Here is a 25,863-nt window from a genome sequence, read left to right on the forward strand (position 1 = left end):
ACAAACAGAAGGATTGCGACGCCTTAAAGACAAACATATACATTCTCTCTTCTTATTCTTCTCTTGGTAGCAGCTTCCTTGGAATCAGAGCCTAATAGAAAAATAAAATTGTAGAGTTGAGAGGGATCTCAGGGGTCATGTAGCCCAACCCCCGCAATGCAGGAATCTCAACTAAAGCATCCATGACAGTTGGCCATCCATCTTCTGCTTACAAACCTCCAAGGAAGGAGAGCCCACCACCTCTCGTGGAAGTCTGTTCCACTGCCAAACAGCTCAGAAAGTTCTTCCTGGTGTTTTAGTTGGAATCTCCTTTCTTGCAACTTGAATCCGAGTTGGGTCTTATCTTCCAGAGCAGGAGAAAAAGAGATTGCTCCATGTGACAGCCCTTAAGATATCTGAAGATGGCTGTCGTATCTCCTCTCAGTCTCCTCTTTCCCAGGCTAAACATACCCAGCTCCTTCAACTATTCCTCATCAGGCTTGGTTTAAGAACCCTTTAACATCTTGGCTGCACACACATTCCAGCTTGTTGTCAATATCCTTCTTAAATTGTGGTGGCCGGAATAGGACACAGTACTCCAGGTGTGGTCTGACCAAAGTAGAATAGAGTGTACTATGACTTCCCTTGATTTGTGCAATTTACTTCTGTTAATGCAGCCTAGAATAGCATTAGCTTTTTTTGCTGCTGCACCACATTGTTGACTCATGCTCTGAGTATAGAGACAGCTGAAACCACAAGTCTTTCCCTCCAGCTGCTTCCTTCTTGTGGTTTCCAGCCCTTTAGCAGGTTTCCGTAGCACCGCCTCCAGTTTCCTGTGCATCAATGAGGTGATCATCCCCAATACTAAGTAATATTGTCTCTCTCCCCACCAGGACTTAGTTTGAAGCTCTCCTGATCAGGTTCATGAGATTCTGAGGAAGCACATTTTTTCCAACTGTTGTGAGGTGCAACCCATCTATCCCCAAAGCCCTTCCTCAACGAAGTAGAGACTATGGTCCCAGAAGCCAAAACTTTCATGACAATGCCACCTGTACAGCCAGTGGTTTTACTTCCAGTATTTTCCTCTCTGTCCTGTGTCATGACCTTTAACAGGAAGGAGTGGTGAAAAAGGCCCTTCACTTTCCTACCCAGAGTCTCTTAGTCCCTAAGACTAGATCAGATGCAAGATAAAGTATTTGCTGAGGAAGTGAGCTCCTGGCAACAAAACGCCAAGACTATCATTGCCTTGCATCTTTGCAGCCTCTCCACCCCCTTATCAAAGATCGCTGCCTGCACCCGATTTCCTCCCCTTGCCGCAAGCGCCTCTCCATTCATTTGCTCTGCAAACATCTCCCTGCATAGGCTTTTGAGGCAGGGTGTGTGAATAAACTATTTACCCAAACAGTTTGCTTATATAAAAAAAGCACACAAACTTCGGTGTTCAAATAGAATGTCTGATTCCACAAGCCCTGTTCCCACATTCCCTTCGTACACCACCATCTCCTGCCCCCATTGTCTGTGGGCCTAACCAGTTCCACCCCTCTGACCTTGGTGCATTCAGAGAAGGTCTGAAGCAGGAACTGGCTATACATGTATCGGACCCACCTCCATGTGAATCTGGAGCCCCAAGGCTCCACTATTAGGGCCAAATCCCACTTCTGGTCTTTGCTGGGAGGTCAAAGGGGCAAGAGCCAGCTGGCTCTGCAAACATCTGGGCACTAGGAAATGCAGCCCCTGCAACTCCCTCAACGCATTAGCTTTTTTTTTTTTCAATGGAGGGAATGCCTGCAAATGGGTGAAGCAGGGCACTGACATAAGGACGAGAATCATGTCCGCACCCTGGAGATTTAACAGGGCAGTTTTACAGTTCAGCCTAAAAGTGTCAGACCAAGCAGCCTCCTTCTCTTCCACAGCTCTTCTCTATGAGAAGCCAAGTTACAGGGAACCAGGCAGAGGGCCTTCTCGGTAGTGGCACCTGCCCTGTGGAACGCCCTCACATCAGATGTCAAAGAGAACAACAACTACCAAACTTTTAGAAGACATCTGAAGGCAGCCCTGTTTAGGGAAGCTTTTAATGTTTAATAGGTTATTGTATTTTAGTGTTCTGTTGGAAGCCGCCCAGAGTGGCTGGGGAAACCCAGCCAGATGGGCAGGGTATAAATAATAAATTATTATTATTATTATTTAAACACACCTCTCCCTACCTCTAACCCACACTCTCCTTCTTTCATCCCCAAACCCCCTCTTGATCCTCCATAGCACCACAGATCCCACCTTTAACCCCAGCCACTTCCACCTGCCCCCTCCCCAATTCCTCCTCCTCTCTGGCTCCCCCCCCCTCACTGGAGGCTTAAAACTGCCATGCTTAAAACCTCCCTCTCTCCCATATTGCCACTCATTCCCCCTTGACTCCCAGCCAGTTCCACCTTCCCCTCCCCAGTTCCTTCTCTTTCCCTCCCCGCCCACCAGAAGACTAAAACTGTTATATTTACCTGCCCTTGCTCACTTTCCCCCCCACCTCCCAGCATCACACTGTTTTTACAAGAGCAACCTTACCCTGCCCCTGCCTTTATAACCTTGGGAAACAGCCAATGAAAACAGACTGATGGCGCATTGCAAATTTATTATACAGTAAGATAAATCATTTATGTGACAAAGTAGAGAGCCAGTCCAAGAAACAGAAAGCAGAATTGTTTATATTAAATCATAGTGGTGTGTACCTGTCGCCAAATCATATCATATTGAAAATGATCACATGCACACATGCAGTTACCGTATTTTTCGCTCTATAACACGCACCCGACCATAACACGCACGTAGTTTTTAGAGGAGGAAAATCCGTAGGCATGCCACCCGTAGGCATTCCCTCCATAACACGCACAGACATTTCCCCTTACCTTTTAGGAGGAAAAAAGTGAGTGTTATGGTGCAAAAAATAGGGTAAGTTAAATGTTGCTTATTTGTGTCACTTGTTAATGTTTCTTTGTTGTGAAGAACGGTGTTGGGAGTCCTGGAAGTATTAATTAGTGCTGACAATGAATGGGGGCCCAGCTACTCATATAAATGTTTTAAGAAGGCATACCCAAAATCCAGGCAAAACAGGGACAAAACTGAACAATGATTTGCCAGGGTCAGGTACAATCAGGACTGCAGAGGGAGATGACTGATGACATTTACCACCCCAAACCTTTTGTCCTTGATTCCCCATAATCCACAGGAGGTCTGGAGGGTTGCAACATGAGAACAGGCCATTTCAGTGGTGGTTCCCTACTTGTGGAATGCTCTCCTCAGGGAGACTCGCCTGGCACCATCATTACATAAATTTAGATGTTTGTTTTCCACCAGGCCATTGGCTTTTAATTATCTGTGACCTCCTTCAATGAGTGGGATTTTTTAATCCTGCTTTAAAGGGGGGGGGGAGAACCTGTTTTAGATTTTTCTATGTTTTGCTTTATGCTGGTTTTAATGTATGCTCTTTAGTTATTGTTGTAAGATGCTTTGTGCTACATTGGTATTTTTTTTAAAAGGACCAATAAGTTTAATATAGATCAATTCATTGGATGTGGCATGGCAGAACAGGATCTAGAATTTATATCCCAATGTGAAAAGGGATCCTCTCTTTTCTTTGGCTACTTCCAAATCTGGAGTACTTTGCATCAACAGTGTGGTGTAGTGGTTAGTGTGTTGGACTGAGATTCTAGTCACGACTCAGCTACCCACGGAGTGACTTTGGGCCACTCACTGACTCACAACCTCACCACACAGGGTTGTTGTGAGGATAAAATGGAGAAGAGGCTTGGGTTCCTTGAAGCGGGAGGGGAAAGGCAGGATATCTGAGCCTTTGGGCTTGCCGATCAGAAGGTCAGCGGTTCGAATCCCCACAACGGGGTGAGCTCCTGTTGCTCTGTCCCAGCTCCTGCCAACCTAGCAGTTCGAAAGCATGCCAGTGCAAGTAGATAAATAGGTACTGCTGCGATGGGAAGGTAAACGGCGTTTCCGTGCCCTCTGGCTTCCATCACAGTGTTTTGTTACGCCAGAAGTGGTTTAGTCATGCTGGCCACATGACCCAGAAAGCTGTCTGTGGACAAATGCTAGCTCCCTTGGCCTGAAAGCGAGATGAGTGCTGCGACCCCATAGTTGCCTTTGACTGGACTTAACCATCCAGGGGTCATTTACCTTTACGTATAATGTTTTTAAAATACTGTGCAATGCTCAGCCTTGAATTTAAATTTATTACTTCACCTTCTGCAAAGCAACATGTATTTTAGCCGAAGAAACTACTATAAATCTCTCTCTCATCTTTCTCTTTTCTTTAGCCATATAATAAATGAACTGATAGAAACAGAACGGGTTTATGCAGAGGAACTTCAAAGCATAATAGAGGTAAGTTGAGTATTTGCGGAAACTGAGGGTGAAGACAGATGGGAGGGAGCTTTCACATACCCTCCAACATTTCTCCGATGAAAATAGGGATGTACTATTCAATAATAGTAATAACAATATACTATTATTACAAATTAGATTATTATAGATTGTGGGTGTGATGCTTTGCTCAGATTCATGGTTGAGCTTTATATGCAAACCATTGCTTTTCTTAATTGGCAAAACAGCAGCAATAACAACATCCTAACCTATATTATTACCCTTTTGTTCTCACCATGTAACTCTTTCCCCCCTCTTATCTTAAACAGGGCTATGTATCTGAAATGGACAATCCTGATTTAATTCACTTGATCCCAACGGCAGTGTCAAACAAGAAAGAAGTTCTTTTTGGAAACCTCTCTGAGATTTATGAATTCCACAACAGGTTTGCACACTTCCTGACATGCTGTTCTGTTGGGACCACACATGGGTGCTTTAAAATGGAAGTTGTGGAGCAGCCCACATGGATCTGTAGCCTTTGATATGTGATAATTTTGCCTTGGGTCTGCAGCCTTTGATATGTGATAATTTTGCCTTGCAAACAATCATCTTCCAGCACCAGTCCCCAGGGCTAACTTCTGATCATCCTTGGCTGAAGCTATAGACCATGGGTAGGCAAACTAAGGCCCCGGGGCCGGATCCTGCCCAATCGCCTTCTAAATCTGGCCCATGGACATTCCGGGAATCAGCATGTTTTTACCTGAGTAGAATGTGTCCTTTTATTTAAAGTGCATTTCTGGGTTATTTGTGGGGCCTGCCTGGTGTTTTTACATGAGTAGAATGTGTGTTTTTATTTAAAATGCATCTCTGGGTTATTTGTGGGGCATAGGAAGTCGTTCATTTTTTGTTTCAAAATATAGTCCGGCCCCCTGCAAGGTCTGAGGGACAGTGGACCGGCCCCCAGCTGAAAAAGTTTGCTGACCCCTCCTATAGACCAACCTGGTGCTCTCTGGATGTTTTGAACTACAGTTCCCATCATGTGTAGCCAGCAGGAGGGGGAGTAGCAGGGTGGCACCCAAACATAATGTAGACTCCTTTACAATATACACAATTGGCTTCTGATAGATATTTCCCACCAGGCCTGGATCCAAATGGGGGTTTGACACACAAATGCAGAATGACATAACTTCTCCTCATGCCTCTTTTGCTTTTATCTCCATTCCAGAATCTTCCTCAAAGAGCTGGAAAACTGCATTGAAAACCCAGAGCTTCTCGGTCGGTGTTTTTTAAAAAGAGTAAGTGAATGTCAGCTGCTCGGTTAATCTGGTTTGTGAGGCAGGTGTGTGAATTAGGCTTCTGCAGCATTTGGTCACTCGGCAGACAGTGGCCATTAGCCAGATTGTCAGGGCTGGCACAAGTAATTATTTAAGTTATTGTTATTTAGTGATAGTATTCCGCAGGGCCTGTAAGACAGAGTTGTTCCGCCTGGCCTTTGGCTTGGAGCCAATTTGATTCTTTCCCCCTCTTTCTTTTTTCTTTTTCCTTTCTCCTCCTGTGATGAGGCTGCATTTTAATATTTTAATGTTTCAGTATTTTAATTGTTGTATTTTAATCTTGTTTTTAAGTTGTATTCATTCAACTTGTTTTTATTATTGTTTGTTAGCCGCCCTGAGCCTGGCCTTGGCTGGGGAGGACGGGGTATAAATAAAAAATATTATTATTAGTAAGGGTGGGCCCAGATGTTCTGAGGGGCCACTGGCTGCCCCCCTAACCAGGACATCAACTGGATGCATGGGTGGCCGGCACCGTTGTTGCACCAGGACTTCGCTGTCCACCTGTCACGAGCACAGAGTACATCCTACCAGCCAGGCCCCTGGAGCCCCGCGTTTCAAAAGGCAGTGTGAAAGCCCTGCCAGAGGTGTAGGAAAGTCAGGTGGTACCCAGTGCAGAAAATTTCTTGTCCCCCCCCACATTGATTTTTTTTTTTTTTTGCCTGCAAAATTGGTTTTACGTTATTTCATATTTTCTTACAAAGGAATAATTATAAGTAGTAGTAATAATAATAAACAACTTTTGTTTATATCCAGCCCTCCCTGGCCGAAGTCGGGCTCAGGGCGGCTAACATCAGATACATAACATTGGTATAAAATCAAACAATAATTAAATTACCTCCTAAAAACATGTCAAAATCAAACTGAAGTCTAATCAGATGGCTTTCCGTAGGGTTAGGGTTGGGAACAATCAATGCTCCACTGAATTGAAATTTCAGCCTTCATGACAGGAAAACGGCTAAGTAAAGAGCTATTTTCATGGCGGACGGTGAAGAAATTAACTGATATGCATGAAATTTCATATACAGCTATATAATCCCTAGGGTAGTAAGGTAAGACCTTTGGAGCTAAATTGACAGGAAAGATCAGATATATAAGAGACCAAAATTTCATCGAGGACTGGGGGAAATTCGTGGAATATCTGGAAAGTATAAGTAATGGTCAGATAACGCTAAGGGGATTTAAAGAAGCACTGTGAAAAATTAAGAAATATTGTCTAAAGGGAATAAATTGATAGATATAAAGAATGTCAATATAAAACTAAGAAATGCGTAATTTAAATGATGGCTACGAATGATTTACGGAAAAACTGAAGGAAGTCTAGGAAAAGAGTAAACTGTGAAACAAATGATGTGAACTAATTTGTTTATTGTTTTGATGTAAATCAATAAAAATTATTTCAAAAAAAAAAGACCTTTGGAGCAGGCATTTTCTAAAAAAAAGTTTTTTATGAACAGGGCAGTTATTGTTCCTTGATAATTTGTCACCCCCCTCCATGATGGAACCTGGGGCGGACGTCCCCCCCACCCCCTTCCTTACACCCCTGAGCCCCACACTGCTTTTTTTGTTGCTCCTGCTGCATATGTTGGAGGGATGGTCTCTAATGCAGAACACAGATTGGCAGGAACATAGAAGCATAGAATTGTCGAGTTGGAAGGGTCTCTGAGGGTCATCCAGTCCACCCCTGCAGGCATAACATGGCCAGGGCTTTGGTACACTGTATGCATTAACACAGATGACACTAGTGCATTCCTTTTTCTGTGTGGAAAGCGTTATATGTTGACAACGTCTCTTGTTGCACTGGGCTGCAAGAAAGGTCTGTGGTCAGCTGTGTGACCTGCGTTTGGATTTCTGTTCTCAGTTCTTATGTTGAGGGGTCCCACTGCTTGCACAAAAGCAGCATCAGACAGTGTATAAATTGGACTCGCAGACTGTCTGTCTGGACTTCATATGCAATGTGCTAAAAGACAACCCTCACTTTTGCAGGGAGAAACATGAGCATAGATGCATTTGTCATCCTGTATCTTCATAAAGGCTGTTTTGCACCATAAATGATTTAACCTAGCTTGTGAAATAAATACACTGAGGGACGGTTATCTGATCTCCACCACTCCAGCCTTCCACCCCCTGCACTGATCATGATCCTTTTATTTTATTGCAGCTTGATATAAACAGGTAGCTTGTGAAGCTTCTCCCAGGATGCATCTTTCTGCCGGAAAAAGTTCCCCCATTTACATTCTTGTGTCAGGCAGCTGTTGAAATTACAGAGCCAGTTTTTAAAAATGCAAGTTGTCCAATATTAGGAATAAGTTTCATTTGTTGTCGTTTAATCGTTTAGTCGTGTCCGACTCTTCGTGACCCCATGGACCAGAGCACGCCAGGCACTCCTGTCTTCCACTGCCTCCCGCAGTTTGGTCAAACTCATTCTGGTAGCTTCGAGAACATTATCCAACCATCTCATCCTCTGTCGTCCCCTTCTCCTTGTGCCCTCAATCTTTCCCAGCATCAGGGTCTTTTCCAGGGAGTCTTCTCTTCTCATGAGGTGGCCAAAGTATTGGAGCCTCAGCTTCATGATCTGTCCTTCCAGTGAGCACTCAGGGCTGATTTCCTTCAGAATGGAGAGGTTTGATCTTCTTGCAGTCCATGGGACTCTCAAGAGTCTCCTCCAGCACCATAATTCAAAAGCATCAATTCTTCAGCGATCAGCCTTCCTTATGGTCCAGCTCTCACTTCCATACATCACTACTGGAAAATCATAGCTTTAACTATACGGACCTTTGTCGGCAAGGTGATGTCTTTACAGTGGTGCCCCCGCAAGACGAATGCCTCGCAAAACGAAAAACGCGCAAGACGAAAGGGTTTTTCGGTTTTTGCGTCGCTTCGCTAGACGATTTTCCCTATGGGCTTGCTTCGCAAGACGAAACGTCTTGCGAGTTCTTGCGAGTTTGTTTCCTTTTTCTTTAAGCCGCTAAGCCGTTAATAGCCGCTAAGCCGCTAAGCCGCTAATAGCCGTGCTTTGCAAGACGAAAAAACCGCAAGACGAAGAGACTCGCGGAACGGATTAATTTCGCCTTGCGAGGCACCACTGTACTTTTTAAGATGCTGTCTAGGTTTGTCATTGCTTTTCTCCCAAGAAGCAGGCTTCTTTTAATTTCGTGACTGCTGTCACCATCTGCAGTGATCATGGAACCCAAGAAAATAAACTCTCTCACTGCCTCCTTTATAAGTTTCATGGCGCAGGATTATTGCTGCATTGTTAGGCATGGTTCCAGTAACTGCTACTGGTAGCAACTACAGGAAACAGGGGATGCCATACTGCAGGTGTGGGGAACCTCCTTGTCTTCCAAATGTTGCTGAACTACAACTCCCTCAATCCTTGGTCCTTGTCCTACTTGCTGAGGCTGATGGGAGTTGTAGTTCTGCAAATATCTGGCTGGCTAAAAGTTCCCCACCCCTGTCATATTGTTAGTTTTAGGAGCAGGACCAAGAGGGTTGAGGAGGGGAGGGAAAGGAAGGGAGAGGCCAAGAGCCCCCATAAACCTGGAGCCTGCCAGGCATGTTTGGATAGCTCAGTTGGTCGAGCATGAGACTCTTTATCTCAGGGTTATAGGTTCAAGCCCCACGTTGGGCAAAAGATTCCTGCATTGTAGGCTTGAGCAAGATGGCACTTGTGGTTCCTTCTAACTGTGATTCTATTACCACAAGAAGGATGGGGGTGATGAGAATAACACTCTCTTTGTGCTAGTCCCAAGCATCAGGCAGTCTGCTGGCTTTCGCAGATCCAGAGGCTATTGCCTAGGCCTAGACCAACCTGCTCTTCGCACAGCCTTCTCAGTGGTGGCACCCCATCTGTGCTGTTCCATTGTCAGAGAGAGGCCTGCCTGGCACCAACACTGTTTTCCTTTCAGTGCCAGGCAAAGGCATTTTTATTCTCCCATACTTTCCAACATATTTTAACGGGGCAACCCTATCTATCTGTCTATCTATCTATCATCTATCATCTATCTATCTATCTATCATCTATCATCTATCATCTATCATCTATCATCTATCTATCTATCTATCTATCATCTATCTATCTATCTATCTATCATCTATCTATCTATTTATCTATCTATCTATCTGGAAGTAAGACTCAATGAGTTCAATCAGACTTACTGTATCAGGTATGTGAGCATAAGATTGCATCCTCAATGTACTTTTATTGTTTTAATATGTCACTTTTTAAGTGCGGGGTTTGTTTTGATTTTGTAAACCTCCACAGAAGCGTGGACATTATTTATTTTAAATTTTAAATGCATAAACAAATTGTTACGTCCAATGAGCAGACCATACTGCTCTCCCCCAACTCTGATAAGTTGGCAACTGTATGGAATGATTTATCTCCTTATCATGTAGTCTGGATTCATTTATCTCCTTTCCCCTTTTTTTTCTTATTTCCTTCTGCACATTTTGAGAAACTAATAGAAGCCTCTCTCTCTCTCTCTCTCTCTCTGTGTGTGTGTGTGTGTGTGTGTGTGTGTGAGAGAGAGAGAGAGAGAGAGAGAGAGAGAATTCTGAAGGACAAACCTTCCTTCCTTTTGTGCGCAAACGGCAAAAAATAAATGCAGAGAATTGCCTGCAACTGTTGTTTCATTGAAGTGAGACAGTTCCAGTGTATTCCTGCTCATTCAGCGGAATATTGACATCCATGCTGTAGATTTCCCCGTTCATCGTAGCCAGAGACAAGTGCTTTGCTAGAGACAGAGAAAGGAACAGCATGGGAGGGCTGGACAAAGGCTTGCTCGGACTGGAAACTCCAGCTCTGCAAAACGATGTTGCCTAGGAAGAACAGCTTGCTTTTAAAAATAGGGCTCTGCTATCTTTAACTATATTGTGTCTATTTGTGCAGATGGAGACAACCTCCGGCCTGGGGGGCTAATTAAGCCTGCCAGACCTCCCAGTTTCGGCTGAGGTAGACACTGCTGGGCCAAAGGGGGTTTGCAGGCACCTGCAAAACCCGTGTCCAGCGCTTCTTAAGTGCTGGCAGCTCACTAGCCATCAGGGCTTGCATAATATGGTGCCTGAAGCGTTAAGCATGCTCCCACAAGGCAAGACACAGTGATAACAGCAAGAACTTTTATTGAACGAGCAGAACTGGACAACAGGGGCAAAGCAACTGCTTATATACATTTCCGAAGGCCTGGGCCACTCCCACGCTCTCTTTTTTATAATTAATTTTTATTCAGTTTCCAGTATACATTCTATCCATATTTAACATCCATTTCTAACATATACATCTTTTAAACTTCCCTTAGCCTATCTGGCAATTTTCCATATTATCACAATTACTCAATTTCTTAAATTTCAATAAATTTCAAATATTTCAAAATTTCAATAAATTTCTTAAATTTATATTGCGCTTTAACAATCTTAATCTTATCATATCTTTTAAGCAACATTTCTACCAATCATTTTCACAGAGCTTCTTGAAAGTCAACAAGCGTTAATTGCTCCTCACATAAATTTTTGATATACTCTGTAAATTTATTCCAGTCCTCGGTGAATCTCTGATCGCATTGGTTCCGAATTCTTCCCGTTAATTTGTCCATTTCTGCATATTCCATCAATTTCATTCTCCATTCTTCCCTCATCGGCATTTCTTCCTGTTTCCATTTCTGGGCCATCAAAATTCTAGCTGCTGTCACTGCATACCTAAATAACTTCACATCCTTCTTTTTAATTTCATTCCCTAATATTCCTAATAAAAATGCTTCTGGTTTCTTAACAAAAGCATATTTCAACATTTTCTTCATCTCATTATAAATCATTTCCCAGAAACCTTTCACTTTCTTACATTCCCACCACATGTGATAAAATGTTCTTTCTTTTTCCTGACATTTCCAACATTTATTACTAACTTTATACATCTTACCAAGTTTCACTGGTGTTACATACCATCTATATATCATTTTCATAACATTTTCTTTTATTGTAGTGCATGCAGTGAATTTCATTCCTTCTTTCCACAATTTTATCCACTCATCAAATTGTATATTATAACCAAAATCTTTGGCCCACTGAATCATAACTGATTTAACTTCTTCGTCCTTTGTATGCCACTCAAGTAATAATTTATACATTTTTGATGGGCCACTCCCACTCTCAATGTGATTGGCTGTCTAAACTCCCAAGCTGCGAATCATAACTTAAGAGTTTAAGGGCCAATGGTTGGAGCCCAAATCCTGAAACGTTCTGTGATTGGATATCATGTTTTGAATCAGAACACACGGGTTCAGATCCTTGGTCCAGACTGAAGCTTAGGCAAACATAGTCCACTAGATACAGAGCAGTGCCTTTGCCCCTGACATCATTTTGACATCAGGTGCTGCGTCAGGAAGATTTTGGGCATCACATGGCAGGACAGAGTTTCAAACAAAGCCCACATTCCCAGCATGTTCACACTCCTATCTCAGCGATGTCTACGCTGGCTTGGTCATGTGCACAGAAGATGGCAGGATCCCCAAGGATGTCCTCTATGGGGAGCAGGCTTTAGGCCTGTTGGCAGACCAAACCCGCATTACAAAGATGTCTGCATACACGACGTGAAGGCTGGCAACATCAGCCCTGCCATGTGGAAATACCTTGCAGACGACTGCAGTGCCTGGAGACAGACAGGTTGTGTGTCCACAGCAGTGACCAGAGGAGGAAGGACCATTGGGAGGATCCCAGAGAGAATAAACGCCATGGTGCATCTCTAACAGTGAAACCAGACGCCTTCATCTGCCCCAGCTGCAACAAAACATCTCTCTCCCTTATCATCCCCTGCAGCCACAGCAGGCGCTGTAACTCTCCAATGGTCTGACTTCACCCCCAAAAGCGCACTCCTCCATTGTCTGCTAAGATAGACGGATGCCAACAACAGATTGACATCAGTGTCAAACTTGATGCACAGGGAAGAGCAGACAAGGATCTGACTCGTTGGCTGAATCTAGCTCCCCATCCCTGTGATAGGGATGTTTTTAACATGCTTATGGTTTTAGCAGTTCTTGTTTTTATCTGTGAGTTGCCTTGAGTCCTGTCGGGCGAAAAGGTGTGGTATAAATAAACAAACAAACAAGCATTATTATTATTAGATTTTTACGATTGCATTTTTACTTTCGTTGTGAATCGCTTTGGGACTTTTTGCAGTGGGAATTAATATATAAATAATAATAATAATAATAATGATTTTTTATTTATAACCCGCCCTCCCCAGCCAAGGCCGGGCTCAGAGCAGCTTACAAGCAATAATAAAAACAAGATGAATGATTACAACTTAAAAACAAAAATAAAAAACAACATTAAAATAATGGAACATTAAAATATTAAAATGTAGCCTCATCACAGGAGGAGAAGGAAAAGAAAAAAGAAAGAGAGGGAGGGAGGGAATCAAATTGGCCCCAAGCCAAAGGCCAGGCGGAACAACTCTGTCTTACAGGCCCTGTGGAAAGAAATCAGATCCTGCAGGGCCCTGGTCTCATGAGGCACGGCGTTCCACCAGGCCGGAGCCAGAGTTGAAAAGGCCCTGGCTCTGGTTGAAGCCAATCTAACTTCCTTAGGGCCCGGGACCACAAGGGTGTTGTTATTTATGGACCTTGAGGCTCTCCGTGGGGCATACCAGGAGAGGCGGTCCCATAGGTACGAGGGTCCTAGGCCGTGAAGGGCTTTAAAGGTCAAAAGCAGCACCTTAAATCTGACCCTGTACTCCACCGGGAGCCAGTGCAGCTTGAAAAGCACTGGGTGAATATGCTCCCATGGCAGAGACCCCGTGAGGAGCCTCGCTGCAGCATTCTGTACCCGCTGGAGTTTCTGGGACAGCTTCAAGGGCAGCCCCGCGTAGAGCGAATTACAGTAGTCAAGCCTGGAGATGACCGTCGCATGGATCACTGTGGCCAAGTCGGGGCGGGAAAGGTAAGGGACCAACTGCTTGATGTGGCGAAGGTGGAAAAATGTCGCCTTGGCTGTTGCTGTAACTTGCGCCTCCATGGAAAGGGAGGCGTCAAGGATTACACCCAAACTCTTAACGGAAGGCAATGGCACTAATTGGGCCCCCGCAAGAGAAGGGAGTTGGTCCCTCATCCCCATGCCATCCCGACCTAGCCATAGGACCTCTGTCTTCGAAGGATTTAGTTTCAATCGGCTCCCACGAAACCATCCAGCCACAGCTTCCAAGCATCTGGTCAGTGTGTTCGGGGCCGAGTCGGTGTGGCCATCCATCAGCAGATAGAGTGTCATCAGCATATTGGTGACAGCCCAGCCCAAAGCTCCGGATAATCTGGGCAAGGGGGCGCATAAAGATGTTAAAAAGCATCGGGGAGAGAATTGCGCCCTGCGGCACTCCACACACCAAGGAGTGGCGCGACAACATTTCCCTCCCTAGTGCCACCCTCTGTCCCCGACCAGAGATAAAAGAGCACAGCCAGTTACGGGCTATGCCCTGTATCCCCACGTCTGCGAGGCGGTGGTCCAGAAGATCATGATCGACCATGTCAAAGGCTGCTGACAAATCTAAAAGGATCAGCAGTCCTGACCCGCCTCGATCCAGTTGTCTACGGAGATCATCTGTTAGGGCAACCAGAGCCGTCTCCATCCCAAAACCAGGACGGAAACCGGACTGAAATGGATCTAATGCCGATGTTTCCTCCAGAAACCTACCAAGCTGTTCAGCAACTGCTCTCTCAATTACCCTACCCAGGTATGGAAGATTTGAAACTGGGCGGTAATTGGATAGGTCTAAGGGATCTAATGAAGTTTTCTTTAAGAGTGGACACACCACTGCTTCCTTCAGTTCCCCTGGGAATGTCCCCGTGTCAAGGGACAAATTGATAATTTCAACCAGGGCGGTCCGTGCAACATCTGGACACTCCCTAATCAGCCAAGACTGGCACGGATCAAGGAGGCAGGTGGTGGGTCTACCAACTTGGAGGTATCTATCCACATCAGTAGGGAGTATCCGATCGAAATGGTCCAAAACTGGACCTGAAGTCAGTCGAGGGGCCTCCAGTTCAGTCACTGTATCTAAATTGGCAGGGAGGTCACGGCGGAGCAACAAGACTTTCTCTGCAAAAAGCTCGCGAATGCCTCATAGCTGTGGGTCGAATACAGTCATACCTCGGGTTACAGATGCTTCAGATTGCGTTTTTTCAGGTTACGGACACTCCAAAACCTGGAAGTACCAGAACGGGTTACTTCTGGGTTTCGGAGGTCGAGCATGTGCAGAATCGCTAAATCGCACTTTGCGCATGCGCAGAAGTGCCAAATCGCAACCCGCGCATGCGCAGACGCACCACTGCAGGTTGCAAACGTGCATCCCGCATGGATCATGTTCGCAACCCGAGCGTACACTGTACAGTGGTACGTCAGGTTAATAACTTAATTCGTTCCGGAGGTCTGTTCTTAACCTGAGTCTGTTCTTAACCTGAGGTACCACTTTAGCTAATGGGGCCTCCCACTGCTGCCACACAATTTCTGTTCTCATCCTGAAGCAAAGTTCTTAACCCGAGGTACTATTTTTGGGTTGTTTTTGTTGTTTAGTAGTTTAGTCGTGTCCGACTCTTTGTGACCCCATGGACCAGAGCACACCAGGCACTCCTGTCTTCCATTGCCTCCCACAGTTTGGTCAAACTCATGCTGGTAGCTTCGACAACACTATCCAACCATCTCGTCCTCTGTTGTCCCCTTCTCCTTGTGCCCTCCATCTTTCCCAACATCAGGGTCTTTTCCAGGGAGTCTTCTCTTCTCGTGAGGTGGCCAAAGTATTGGAGCCTCAGCTTCACGATTTGTCCTTCCAGTGAGCACTCAGGGCTGATTTCCTTAAGAATGGATAGGTTTGATCTTCTTGCAGTCCATGGGACTCTCAAGAGTCTCCTCCAGCACCATAATTCAAAAGCATCAATTCTTCGGCGATCAGTCTTCTTTATGGTCCAGCTCTCACTTCCATACATCACTACTGGGAAAACCATAGCTTTAACTGTATGGACCTTTGTTGGCAAGGTGATGTCTCTGCGGAGTCTGTAACCTGAAGCGTCTGTAATCCGAAGAGTCTGTAACCTGAAGTACCACTGTAGAGCTAAACCCAAACCTTATAATCACCTCCAAGCTAAATGCCTGCTCAATCCTCTTACCTAGGGAAGGTTTCCTAGCCCTGAGTAGAGCTTCTTCCTGGTCCCATACTTACATGTATCTGTGTATGTAAGTACACGTGATGTTAACATGAGCCTCATCTCTCTGAATGGTGATAAGCTTCAGGGGTGCAGTGCTGGACCATGGCTGGCTTAGAAGGTCTGCTGCTCAGTGAGTAGAGCATTTGTTTGGCACGCAGAAGATCCTTGGTCCAATCTGCAATATCTTCAAGTAGGGTGGGAGAGACTTGCTGGCTGAAATCCTGGAGAGCCACTACCAATCCGTGTAGGCTAGGGCTTTCCAAACTGGGGTCCAAAAGCTTCATTCAGTTGTTCCGTGGCATGTCTGTAAGAATACAATTAAAAACCATACAGCATCTAGCACAGGGCATTGCAATGGCTGCAACAGGCAGAAAAATCATTTAGTGGCTCTCCAAGACTTCAGCCGTTTTCATGTGGTCCATGGTGGGGCGGGGGATAGTTTAGGAACCACAGTGGGGAGGGCAAAACTGATCTAGATGGACTCAGTAGAAGACTGAAACTTCTTCTTGAAGACCTTGTTCCAACAGGCCTTGGGGAACTGTTTGCTTTTAAGGAAAGGGCTGCTTTAATTATAGCTTTAATAGATTTTATATATGGAGATAGGTTTAAATCTGTCACTGTTTAATTTTTTAAATAAAGGATTCCCTCCATGTGTTTAGCAGTTCTTTTTATCTGTAAGCCGCCTTGAGTTGTGAACCACCCTGTGATCTTTGAATGAAGGGCAATATACAAATTAAAGAAAAAAAAGAGTCCCGTCAGGGAAAAAGAAAGGATATAAATACATAAATAAAATAAGACTGTTCCCTATGTTCCTTCAGAAGGAGGAAACTGGAGACTTACTGGCATTTTGTAATGCTGGTGTTTACTTAAAAACAGGTTGAGCAGATCATGTAACTTTTCTGATGTTGGATCTCTTATCAGATCAACCAGCACCTGAAGATGTTTACAGGACCCAAATCTCTGTGTCTTTTCTCAGTCTCTATCAAAGCTACAGCCTCTTGTTCCTCTTGCAGACACCTGGGTCTCCACATCCCCACAAGGAAGAGGTGTTAGGGTGGCCAGGTGAAAAAGAGGGCTGGCCCCCTGTGCTTTTAACCAGGCAGAGGGCCTTCTTGGTGGTGGCACCCACCCTGTGGAATGCCCTCCCATCAGATGTCAAGGAAATAAACAACTATCTGACTTCCAGAAGACATCTGAAGGCAGCCCTGTTTAGGGAAGTTTTTAATATTTGAAGTTTTATTCTGTTTTTAATGTTCTGTTGAAAGCTGCCCAGAGTGGCTGGGGAAACCCAGCCAGATGGGCGGGCTAGAAATAATAAATTATTATTTAATTTTATTTAATTTTACTTTATTTTATTTTATTTTATTTTAATTGTGTAAAAAATTGAGTTTCATCTGGTGCAGCTGGGCACAACAAGTTCTACACTACCTGCCCTCCTTTCCATCTGGTCTCCACCATGTGGAGGGTGGATGAGAAAATCATGCCCATTTTTCAAAATGGATCCCATCTTCTAAAACAGTTTCAGCGTATTTTCTATGCCTTGTGGACCATTTGCCTGTCATTTCCCCAGCAAATGAGATACTTGCTAGCTAGTAATCTTCAGTGGAGGAGACTCTTGAGAGTCTCATGGACTGCAAGAAGATCAAACCTATCCGTTCTGAAGGAAATCAGCCCTGAGTGCTCACTGGAAGGACAGATCCTGAAGCTGAGGCTCCAGTACTTTGGCCACCTCATGAGAAGAGAAGACTGCCTGGAAAAGACCCTGATGTTGGGAAAGATGGAGGGCACATGGAGAAGGGGACGACAGAGGACGAGATGGTTGGACAGTGTTCTCAAAGCTATCAGCATGAGTTTGACCAAACTGTGGGAGGCAATGGAAGACAGGAGTGCCTGGTGTGCTCTGGTTCATGGGGTCAAGAAGAGTCGGACACGACTAAATGACTAAACAACAACAATTTTCAGTAGTCCTATGGGCTCCATTAATCCTCTTTTTTGCGTATTAATATAACAAAGGTGTTTGTTTGTTTGTTTTTAATCAAATGAATGTCGGTTGGGGGGGAAAGCAGCATGTTTTTATGGTGCTGTTTTATTGGGGTTTTTACTTTCAGAGATTTTAAATATTAAGTGGTTTACAAATACATACAAATTAAATAAATACATACAACCATAGCTGTCAACCTTCCCTTTTTTTTTGCGGGAAATTCCCTTATTCCAGCGCCGTTTCCCGCTGCTATCCCGGATTGTTAGATATCCCGTAGACCGTCCCCCGGACAGGTGAGGCTGCTGATCCCTTATTTTCAAATCTGAAAGTTGACAGCTATGCATACAACTGATAACATGGCAAATAAAACAGGCTGTGCATACAGTTTCAGCAAATACTAGACATATCCCTGTTCATTAAAGACTCGGAATTAAAAGGTCGTAACTAACCTAAAAATCGACAACGAAGGACCTAGATGTGGGGACAACAGACACTGTTTCCTAAAAAGGCTCTTTCCTCGGTCAACTGCCTGAGATCTACGGATGAAGGGTGGTATACAAATTTATTAAATAATAAAAATAAACAATAATAGCCATGACACAAGCATAGTGGTGGGGGTATATTTTACAGGGTCCCAGAGATTCCAAGGTGCCCAGCTCAGGATTGAACCATATTACTATGAGGAAAGAAACTGAGTCTACATTGTTGACCGTGCTTGACTGTATTTACGGAAACTTATTTCCACGTAATCTGCTTTACAGATCTTGTTATATTTGCTGGAGTCAACCAGGAGTATTAGAGCAGAGCAAGCAATGTTCCTTACATTGCTTGTCCCAGGCTGAAGACTCAGAGAATATGCCTGGGCGGTTTGAGATATACAGATTTGTGCTTTTCCTATGTGACATCATCTCTCAAAACCGCCAGCTCCAGCGTTCCGTGTGCAGAGCGAGGAAAATCGGTCAAAGTGAGGGACAGGGCATCATAACAACCCAGGCAGACATTCCTGGGATGCAGCTTGTAGGATCTGCAGAACCCAAATATAAATGAGTAGATGTCTGTTTCAGAAACAAGCTTTTTCAGAGAATTTTCCATGTGATATCTTGCATCTGGGAAAGAAAGAAAAAACCTACTTCTGGAAAAGGGCATGAGCTATCTTCACTGGTGTTATTTATACATAAATAAATCCTGCAAGTAACATACAAGGAGGTCTACATAGCTCTATGGGGCAAGGATATTTTTTTCCGTCAAGTGTGTACCTGCAAGAGAAATTAACATCAATTCCTGATTTTGCTAGAAAGAGCACCAGAAAAGCAAAGCTTTAAAGTTAATTATTTATCAAATGTTTGTACCTGCATTGGTCCAATAGCATTTAAAATAAATAAATAAATAAAATGACAGGGCCATGCCTTTATTAGGACCAACTAAAAAGGTTGCAAAATAAACAGCAAGCTCTGTAGGGTTTTCTCTAAGCTGCTCCATAAGCAATAAGTGCCTTTGTGTTTCAGTCTAAAAAACAGTTTGAAGGGAATTAGCACATTGATTTTATTCAATTGTATTTATCCGAGGGGACGCGGGTGGCGCTGTGGTGTAAACCACTGAGCCTTGGGCTTGCAATCGGAAGGTCGGCGGTTCGAATCCCCTCAATGGGGTGAGCTCCTGTTGCTCAGTCCCAGCAACTGCAAACCTAGCAGTTTGAAGGCACGTCAAGTGCAAATAGATAAATAGGTACCACTCCGGTGGGAAGGTAAACAGCGTTTCCGTGCGCTGCTCTGGTTTCACCAGAAGCGTCTTAGTCATGCTGGCTACATGACCTGGAAAAAGTGTCTGCAGACAAACACTGGCTCCCTCAGCCAGTAAAGCGAGATGAGCGCCACAACCCCAGAGTTGTTCGCGACTGTCAGGGGTCCTTTACTTTTACCTTTACCATTTATCCGAAAAATGCATGCATTGCCTTCTGCTAATTTATTTATCTAGTTATTAAAAGTTGCACCCCACCCTTTCTCCAGGTAATCTCAAGGGTGCCAGTAGTAGATATGAAAAGGATCTTGGAGTCTTAGTGGGCCACTACTTAATATGAGTCCACAGTGTGATGAAGCAGTAGAAAGAAGGAAGGAAGGAAGGAAGGAAGGAAGGAAGGAAGGAAGGAAGGAAGGAAAGAAAGAAAGAAAGAAAGAAAGAAAGAAAGAAAGAAGGAAAAAGAAAGAAGCTCAAGCTATTCTAGGCTGCATCAACAGCAGTATAATGTCCAATGAAGTAATGGTAACTCTATTCTTCTGCCTTGGTCAGACCACACCTGGAATACTGTGCCCAGTTCTGGGCACCACAATTTAAGAAGTATGTTGACAAGCTGGAACATGTGCAGAGGAGGGCAACCAAGATGATCAAGGGTCTGGAAACCAAGCCTGATGAGGAATGGTTGAAGGAGCTGGGTATGTTTAGCCTGGAAAAGAGCAGACAGAGAAAAAAATTGATATGGAAGATGGAACAAGCTTGTTTTCTCCTGCTCCAGAGGGTAGGACTCGAACCAATGGCTTCTGTTTAGAAGAAAGGAGATTCCGGCAAAACGTGAGGAAGAACTTTCTGACCGTGACAGTGGATTAGTCTCCCTCTGGTGGCTCTCCTTCCTTGGAGGTTTTTAAGCAGAGGTTGGATGGCTATCTGTCACGGATGCTTTCGTTGAGATTCCTGGATTGTAGGGGGTTGGACTAGATGACCCTCGGGGTCCCTTCTATGATTCTATCTGCAGAGGAACTGAACCCTCAGAAAAAACAAATCTAGCTGGAAACCTGCAAGCATCAGAATCACGGACATGATCTGGTTCGCGTTGCCTTTTGTGTTTGTGGAGCTCCTTGTTTTATTTTCCTCGTTGCTTTGGTTACTTTTGTGGTCTGTCAGGCATGGAAGAGAACACGATGAGTTATTTAGATTCCTGAAACAAATTTACTGTTAATTTTGCATTAAACCAGACCATTAATTTTGATGCACTGTGTATTTAAAAGTCCCGTGCGCTGTCTTCGCCCAGCGAGCAGAAACTGTGCAGCTATTTTTCTCCACAGAGGGGAAAGAAAAATTAGGGTGTTGTGTTTGGGTGTTGTTGTTTTTTTAAAAAGCCGTTAACATGGTCCCTCATAAATTGGGCAAGGCTATAAATCTTGCAGAGGCAACGAGAATTGCTCACTTGTGAAATCCTTGCAGCTCCTGTGAGGAATAGCCTTTTTTTGTTTCTGACCATCTTCTCTGAAGCATTAAAGCATTCCTGTTTTAACGGCGAGGCCGAGGCACGAAGGCCCGATCTGCGACAACCTTCTGCCACAATTCAAGCTTTGTTTCCAGGGAGTGAAGAAGGGCCCGGTGCTCATCCCAAAATGTAATTCTCTTGGATTCTCGTGCTCTCCCTGACACAGCACAAAAATCCAAGCTGAGGGAGACATGTCCGCTCTTGAAAGATTCTTCTTTTCTTGAGGCAGCAGCTGGCAGAAAAGAGGAGGCTGGGTTCTGTTTATATGGTTCCTTTCCCAGAGCGTTTGGTGCTGCTTTTAACCAAGGTGGCCTTCTGTCTACTTTGGCACAGATTGTTCCCCATCTGTGGCTGTGAGCGACAAGCTTGATTTCAGACAGAAAATGAGCATCTCTTTTTGTCCTGAAGCATTCCCAGGGCTTTCTAGGTGTTCTTAAAGTTGAGCCGTACCTTGGTGTGATTCTGGCCTTTGCTGTGATGCAAGGTTTAAATATCCGTCCTTTTGGTATTATTGGACGAGCGCTTTTTAGCCATTTTGTCCTTTTCTTTACTTACTTTTTCATGAGGTTTGGTTTTTAACTGCCTTGTATTTTATGGCACTGTAAGGACTCAACTACATTAGTCAAGAAACAGCTTTCTGATTGTGTTGTAACTATGCAATGCCGGGTGGCACCAGAGAGCAAAAAAATAAAATAAAATTCTAAGCTATTTTCCATAGCATTTTTTCCTTTTGTTATAACAATTTAATTTCTGAATTATTTATAGTTTTTTCCCCCTCTGTGTGTAGATCCACCCTAAGTCACTTTGAGAGATTCTTTGTGTAAAGGTTTTTAAATCAAATTTTTAAAATTCGAACTAAACTAAAAGAGAATTTAAAAAATAGTATATCCAACAGAAAAAAAGTATAGAAAAGAATACATTAATAAAAATCCTCATATGATTCTCATAAAACACAAAGTTATAAATATGTCTATGTAGCACTCAGGCACCATTTTATCTTAATCTTCACACAAATGATTTTGTTGTTGTTGTTGTTGATGATGATAGAATGATAGAATTATTATTTCATAGCGGCTGTTGGATTAGGACCCCTCTCCCATGTTCCGGCAGCCTGTGGAGGCCAGAATAAAAACGACTGCCTTCATCAGAGTGGCCATTTCCTTTTTTCTTTTTTTTTGAGAAATATTTATTAAAGTTTTACAAAAACAAATATACAAAAACACATAATAAAAGAAAAAAAGAAATAAAAATAAACACACAGAAAAAATAAGAAAAATTAAAAACAATTCCATTTTTCATAACTTAAAACTCATTTGCTTGTTTCTTTGACCTCCTCACACCTCCCCTTCTTGTATTCCCATTTAAATAATCAAATCACCAAATCCTTACCCTCTTTCATTTATCTTATCTCTAAACTTAACATTTTATAACTTTGTATTTTCATCCATTATCAATTCATTTTTGCATATTCTTATTAACTTTGTTGCTAATACCACTTATTTCCAATCCAACATCATTTTAATTATGTTTTTACCTATTTATAACCCTTTTTTCCATATTCTCTTAAAGCATTACAGCTGGAAACCACTTAATTTCTATCCAACATCATTCTAACATTCATTAATTTTACAATATTTCTGTAGATAGTCTTTAAATTTCTTCCAATCTTCTTCCACCGCCTCTTCTCCCTGGTCTCGGATTCTGCCAGTCATTTCTGCCAATCTCATATAGTCCATCACCTTCATCTGCCATTCTTCCAAAGTGGGTAGATCTTGTGCCATTTCCTTTGACTACATCCACACCACACAGTTAAAGTACTTCTATTCCTGCTTAACAGTCATGGCTTCCCCACAACGAATCCTGGGAACTGTAGCTTGTTAAGTGTGCTTACAGTTGTTAGGAGACCCCTATTTCCTGCACATAGATGTGATTCTCAGAGTTCCCAAGGATCAAGGATAGACTGTTAAACCCCTCTGGGTTTTGTTCTCTGTGAGGGGACTAGGGGTCTCTTAACAACTCTATACAGTGGTACCTTGGGTTACAGACGCTTCAGGTTACAGACTCCGCTAACCCTGAAATAGTACCTCGGGTTAAGAACCTTGCTTCAGGATGAGAACAGAAATCGTGCTCCGGCGGCGCGGCAGCAGCAGGAGGCCCCATTAGCTAAAGTGGTGCTTCAGGTTAAGAACAGTTTCAGGTTAAGAACAGACCTCCAGAACGAATTAAGTTCTTAACCTGAGGTACCACTGTAGCACCAATGGTAAACTCTAGTTCACATTTTGGCCGAAGAAATGACTGCTATAGTGGTGCTTTAAATGTGTGCTGCAAATGCGGGCTGATTCAGAATTATTTTGGGTGAACATGCCGGGAACATCACCACAAACCTGTTTGGTGTAGTTTGGAAAGTGGCATCTAGGCTAGCCAAGATTTCCCCTCAAACAGCTCTGAAATTTTGATATGAATGTGGTTCAGATCTGAATTAAGGGGAACCCTGGTTAGCCTTAGCCGTGGTTGACACTGGACTTTATAAAGAGAGCTGAGGTCGGGGGAGAAGACATTAGTCTGCTGGAGGGGCCGTGCAGAGGAAGCGCGTGTTCCTCAGCCTGGTTTCCTATTTGTTAACTATGGTTAGAAGGCAGGCAGAATTATGACACACCCCCATTCCTTGCAGATTTCATTTGAAATATGAAGTGGTATACAAATCACCTAATTTAATAAAGAATTTGGGAAAGAAGATGTTCGGTTGCTTATTTTTTGTCGTTTAACATTTGCTTTCTTTTTGATTCAGAAAGAAGATCTCCAAATATATGAGAAATATTGTCAAAACAAGCCACGGTCGGAAGCTCTCTGGAGACAATGTGGAGACAGCCTCTTCTTTCAGGTAGGGATTATTATTTAAATTTACTAGATGCTGTTTCTTGTTGCAGGCAACTCAGAGAGGCTTACAAACTACTGTCCATCCATCCATCCATCCACCCACTAAAACCAAGAAGAAGAAAAATACATTAAAAGCACACACACACACACACACACACACACACACACACACAGAGGCAGTTAGGTCCAGGCAGTCAAGCTCACACAGGCTTCTCCTATTTCTGTATTCATTAAGCTCATACTCTTGAACCAAGTGCTTATAAACCCTACAGAGGGAAAGAACTGCTGAGCGGGTTCATCTGTCCTTCCTAAGCTCACACCTTCCCTTTTCTCTTATGGAGGCTGCTGTCAAACGACATCTTTATTGATTGGTTTGCACAAAGTTTGCAAAGAGATTATATGACGTCTGCCATTTATTGAGCATTCATTCTGATTTGTTTGCGAGCTTGCAGCAATAACTTGTTATCCCACACTTTTAAGTGCACTTTCCTGATCGCAAAAAGGTCTCCCCTTTTCTTTTTGGAAAGCAAGTTTCTTGCACAAGAGTACTGAATCTAACTTAATAACACACCCTAAATGTGCTGGTTTGAGTTAAATCCCACTTGCAAAATAGCCACAGTCTGGAAGAGGCCTGCGTGAAAGATGTCATCTCATCCTTGTTTGCTTCTTTGAACCTCTGTCCTTCCTACATAGGGACATACTTTGTTCCACAAGGCTTCTCAGCTTTCAGAAGGAATGTATAGACCCCAAAGCGCACACACCTCAAAACACAATATTTGTCAGGGACCGTGCAGAAGAGGGCTGCACCGAGGAAGAATGATGGGAGCCACCCCCTTCCCATGAACCTGAATCTTCCCAGGAGCAGGAGGACAGTATAGATTTGGAGCAGTGGTTTACAGAGGGGCATAGTTCCGAAGGCAGAAGCTGGGAATTACTGGGTGGGGAACAGCTAGCAGAAGAAACACTAAAAAAGAGAGAGAGTTAACAGATTCACAGTCTCCGTACAGCATTCACCCCCCTTCTCCAAAGGCACAGAGAGCTCAGAAAGTGTTAGAACAGAAAGCGCAGAGGGTACAAGCTCAGATTACAAGACCCAGAAGTGACGTAGATTGACAGGGACGGAGGAGGGAGGGACCACCATTTCTAGGAGATGTGTTCTTTGTTCTCTCGCTGTGATTATTAAAGATTCTAAGTGGTAAAACATTCCTTTCATTTGATCTTCTTATCTACTGCCATGGTGTGTGTGTGTGGGGGGGAAGAAGTCGATTCCCCGAAGCCTGACAGTATTCCTTTCTTCAGATAGATAGATAGATAGATATCTTTATTGTCATTGTCCCATACAGAACAATGAAATTGAGAAACTACATAAAACATTCAAAAAACCCCTAAAAACTCTAAAACCCCATTTTAAAATACTCTATACTATACTATAAAAACCCCCCAAAACTCTGAAACCCCATTTTAAAATACACTATACTATACTATAAAATACACTATACTATAAAATACACTTAAAATGCTGCGTTTAGAACCAGAATTGCATTTGCATAGAAACTGTTTCTCAGGCGGCTAGTCCTGGCCTTTATCACCCTATACCTTCTTCCAGAAGGCAGAAGCTGAAATAGATCATTTCCGGGGTGCGTACTATCCTGTGCTATCTCTGCCGCTTTCTTATGGCACCTGGCAGCATAGATTTGATCTAAGGTGGGAAGAGTGCACCCAATTATTCTCTCTGCAGTCCTTACAACCCTGGATAACACTGTTTTTTCCCTGGCTGTGCAGCTCCCAAACCACACACAGAGACCATAAGTTAATACGCTCTCCACAGTGCAATAGTAAAATGCCATCAACAGGTCCTTTGAGAGATTGTTTTTCCGGAGGATTCTCAGAAAATATAACCTCTGCTCTGCT

General features: G+C 43.6%; 1 protein-coding gene across 10 annotated transcripts in view; it reads left to right on the forward strand.

The window, feature by feature from the left end:
• Window positions 1-25,863, forward strand: part of MCF2L2 (MCF.2 cell line derived transforming sequence-like 2) — a 227,602-nt gene that overhangs the window by 147,386 nt on the left and 54,353 nt on the right. For all 10 annotated transcript variants that reach the window (XM_083612712.1, XM_083612717.1, XM_083612719.1 and 7 more), the window contains 4 exons: window positions 4,296-4,362; window positions 4,671-4,786; window positions 5,567-5,636; window positions 23,864-23,956. In XM_083612712.1, the coding sequence (XP_083468838.1) occupies window positions 4,296-4,362; window positions 4,671-4,786; window positions 5,567-5,636; window positions 23,864-23,956 (346 nt within the window). The remainder of the gene's footprint in view (window positions 1-4,295; window positions 4,363-4,670; window positions 4,787-5,566; window positions 5,637-23,863; window positions 23,957-25,863) is intronic.

This window comes from Podarcis filfolensis (assembly GCF_964270895.1).
Source record: "Podarcis filfolensis genome assembly, chromosome: 5".
Taxonomy (NCBI): domain Eukaryota; kingdom Metazoa; phylum Chordata; class Lepidosauria; order Squamata; family Lacertidae; genus Podarcis; species Podarcis filfolensis.